At 32.3% G+C, this 3171-nt stretch overlaps 1 protein-coding gene across 1 annotated transcript; it reads right to left on the bottom strand.

Moving 5' to 3' along the window:
• Positions 1–313: 313 nt before the first annotated feature.
• Positions 314–826, bottom strand: LOC131858351 (pectinesterase inhibitor 10-like). The gene has a single exon (XM_059211566.1). It carries the CDS (start codon positions 824–826, stop codon positions 314–316), a length of 513 nt encoding a protein of 170 aa, XP_059067549.1.
• Positions 827–3171: the final 2345 nt, after the last annotated feature.

Raw genomic sequence — 3171 nt, 5'->3', positions numbered from 1 at the left:
TTTTCATTTGACCTGTACCATTTAAATATCCTTGTCATCAACACATTAATTATAGCTTTTTATTAACTTGCACTCTTTAGTATAGCGTTTAGCATGTTTTCATTCGTACTTTACTAAGATGTTTAGCATATTGATCAATCAACTACCCTCTCAATTGTAAAAAGCATTTATTCAACCAATGGAACGATTATGAAAATGAAGGTGAAGTAATGAACGTGAAATGGCGAGAGGAAGGAATTGTAGAAAACAGAAGTTCTGTTGTGTGGCGTGACTAGAATAGAAGAGGACTGAAAATGGCTTTCAATCAATGTCCTTATGCTGAAATCGCCACAGGAAAAGCGACACCATATTTTTTGTTGAGTAGTGGTGGTGGTGGAGCGCATGGAGAATCGTCACAGGTGGGGCTGGAAACTGACTGCTCCACATTATTCTCTGCTAAAGCAAATTTTTTGTGTACTCGTGATGGTGGTGGAGCACATGGAGAATGGCCACAGGTGGGGCTGGAAACATCTTCTTTCTTCATATTCTTAAGTGTATTATTATCTGACGGTGGTGGTGGAGGAGCGCATGGAGAACTGCCACAGGGGGGGCTTGAAACAGCTGACTGCTTCATATTTGTATGCTCTGATACAACAAATTCTGTGTTGAGCAATGGTGGTGGTGGAGAGCATGGAGAACTGCCACAGGTTTGATTTGAAACAGCTGACTGCTTCGTATTGTTGTTTGAAGGATTTGGGAGGTTGTGTCGAGCGGATACATGAGCCATACAAATAAGGGAAAGCACAGCGAACATTGTGTTCATTTTCATGCGCAACAAACTTGCCATGTTTAGGGTTGAGAGTGTATATTAGCTCAAATGCAGAGAAAAATCCTAATAACCAGATTAGGGTTGTAACCGAAGATTGAGATTGGTTCCAATGCATCACCGCCACCCATTTATAGGGGGAAAATAACTTCCAAACAATTTCTTCCAAGATGTTCAAAGTCGTATGGCGTATTGGAAACGAAGAAATTGGCAAATTATGTATTAGTTTACTATATTTTTTTTCTTAAACGTGTAGCTAATTTTTCTCAACAACAGTTAATTTTCTTCATTTCATATACTCCCTGCTATTCAAACTAGAAGCTTTGACCGAGTAACCCTTACATTTTATTAAAATACTAAGGAAATAAACATCGTGAATTATATGAGATCTAGTGTTAAACATGAAACAATCTCTTTATTTGAAACAAATAGTTTAATCTCAAATTTTGGTCGATTCATCTTGAAAACTATGGGTTTTGATTTTGGGTACATCATATTTGATCTTTCATGTAATTATAATCTATATTGTATGAATTTGTTCCAATAGAATGTACACCTTAAAAATATGTTCATCTATTTCTTTGTAGTAAATGAATACACAAAGGCAATGATTATAAGCACATTTAATAATATTAGCAAGGTCATAGGTTATCATGCCCTATTATATGAGCCATTGATCTAAATCGTACATTGAATTCAAACGATACTTCTGATGGATATAATCTTTTAATTGTATAAGTATATGTGTGGTTAACTTGTGTCTATCATAACCTTAATTAAATTATAATATCATTTATTTAAACTTATTTAGGTAACTATGTTATTTTGGGTGACATTTATAGCATAAGCATAATACATATATGACGTAGTGGGTAGCTTTCAACATTATATTTTGAGTTATGATATTATGCGAGACTTAAGAAGGATTGCGACTTTGAATTGGCTCATTATTATCAAGCGATATCAACTATTTATAACTTATTTACTTTTGTGTTCTTCACCTATGCAACTAAGTTTATTGTAAGAGATTTTAGAGAAATATCATGCAATCTAGAAGCAAAGAAACATGCCAGCTTTTCCTTAGAAGATTAGTTTGTAAAGTGCATAGCTCATTAATTTTATTTTTTAATTAAGCATAGAGGGAGGTAAATTGACTTAATAAAGCTACTGCAATCCTATTTTGATGCATTTTGAAGTTTTTTTGATGTAATTATTATAAAACTAAATTATCTCCTAAGGCTACAAACCAATGAAGTTTTGAGAGTTATTTCAAATTGTGAATTCAAGTAGGAGGTAAGATATAGTAAAAGAATTAATTTATTTTGATATTTTTATTAATTAATATAAAAATGTCTTAAAAATCGTTTGTAAAGTGCATATCTCATTAATTTATAAATAAAATAAAATATAGAGAGGCAATCTACAACCTCTTAAAATAAAATTACTTTGAATTATATTTTGAGTTATGATATTATGCGAGACTTAAGAAGGATTGCGACTTTGAATTGGCTCATTATTACCAAGTGACATCAACTATTTATAACTTATTTACTTTTGTGTTCTTCACCTATGCAACTAATTTTATTGTAAGGGATTTTAGAGAAATATCATGCAATCTAGAAGCAAAGAAACATGCCAACTTTTCCTTAGAAGATTAGTTTGTAAAGTGCATACCTCATTAATTTTATTTTTTTAATTAAGCATAGAAGGAGGGAAAATGACTTAATAAAGCTACTACAATCCTATTTTGATGCATTTTGATGTTTTTTTGAAGTCATTATTATAAAACAATCATCTCCTAAGCCTAAAAACTAATGAAGTTTTGAGAGTTATTTCAAATTGTGGATTCAAGTAGGAGGCAAGATATAGGAAAAAAATTAATTTATTTTGATTTTTTTATTAATTTATATAAAAATGTCTTAAAAATAGATATCATATTATGTGAGACTTAAGAAGGATTGCAACTTTGAATTGGCTCATTATTATCAAGTGATATCAACTATTTATAACTTATTTACTTTTGTTCTCTTCACCTTTCATGCTCGCCGAGGCAACCTTTAGGATCTTGTGGCTCTGCTCCCCAATTTTTTAAAGTGTATTTTCAATACCATCCAGTCTACAATCATTAGCATCTGCTCTATTTTCCAAGCAAGAAAAATTGTTGCGGTTGGCATTTATAATTTCCTCCACATTGCCAATTGCCTTGGTTAGCTCACTTAGACAGTCTAGGAGGGAGTTGAATTTTTCGGAACCTAGGGCCTGTAAAGGTTTTATTTTCCTAGCTTCATTGGCTTGCTTGAATTTTATGCCCTCGATTTCCTTTTGAATCCAGTTGAGCGCTTGTTTGAAGTTCTTTGTTCTGTTAT

This window comes from Cryptomeria japonica, chromosome 9 (genome assembly GCF_030272615.1).
Source record: "Cryptomeria japonica chromosome 9, Sugi_1.0, whole genome shotgun sequence".
NCBI lineage: Eukaryota > Viridiplantae > Streptophyta > Pinopsida > Cupressales > Cupressaceae > Cryptomeria > Cryptomeria japonica.
Note: the sequence above shows the minus strand (reverse complement) of the source record. Positions and strands in the feature narration are given on the sequence as shown.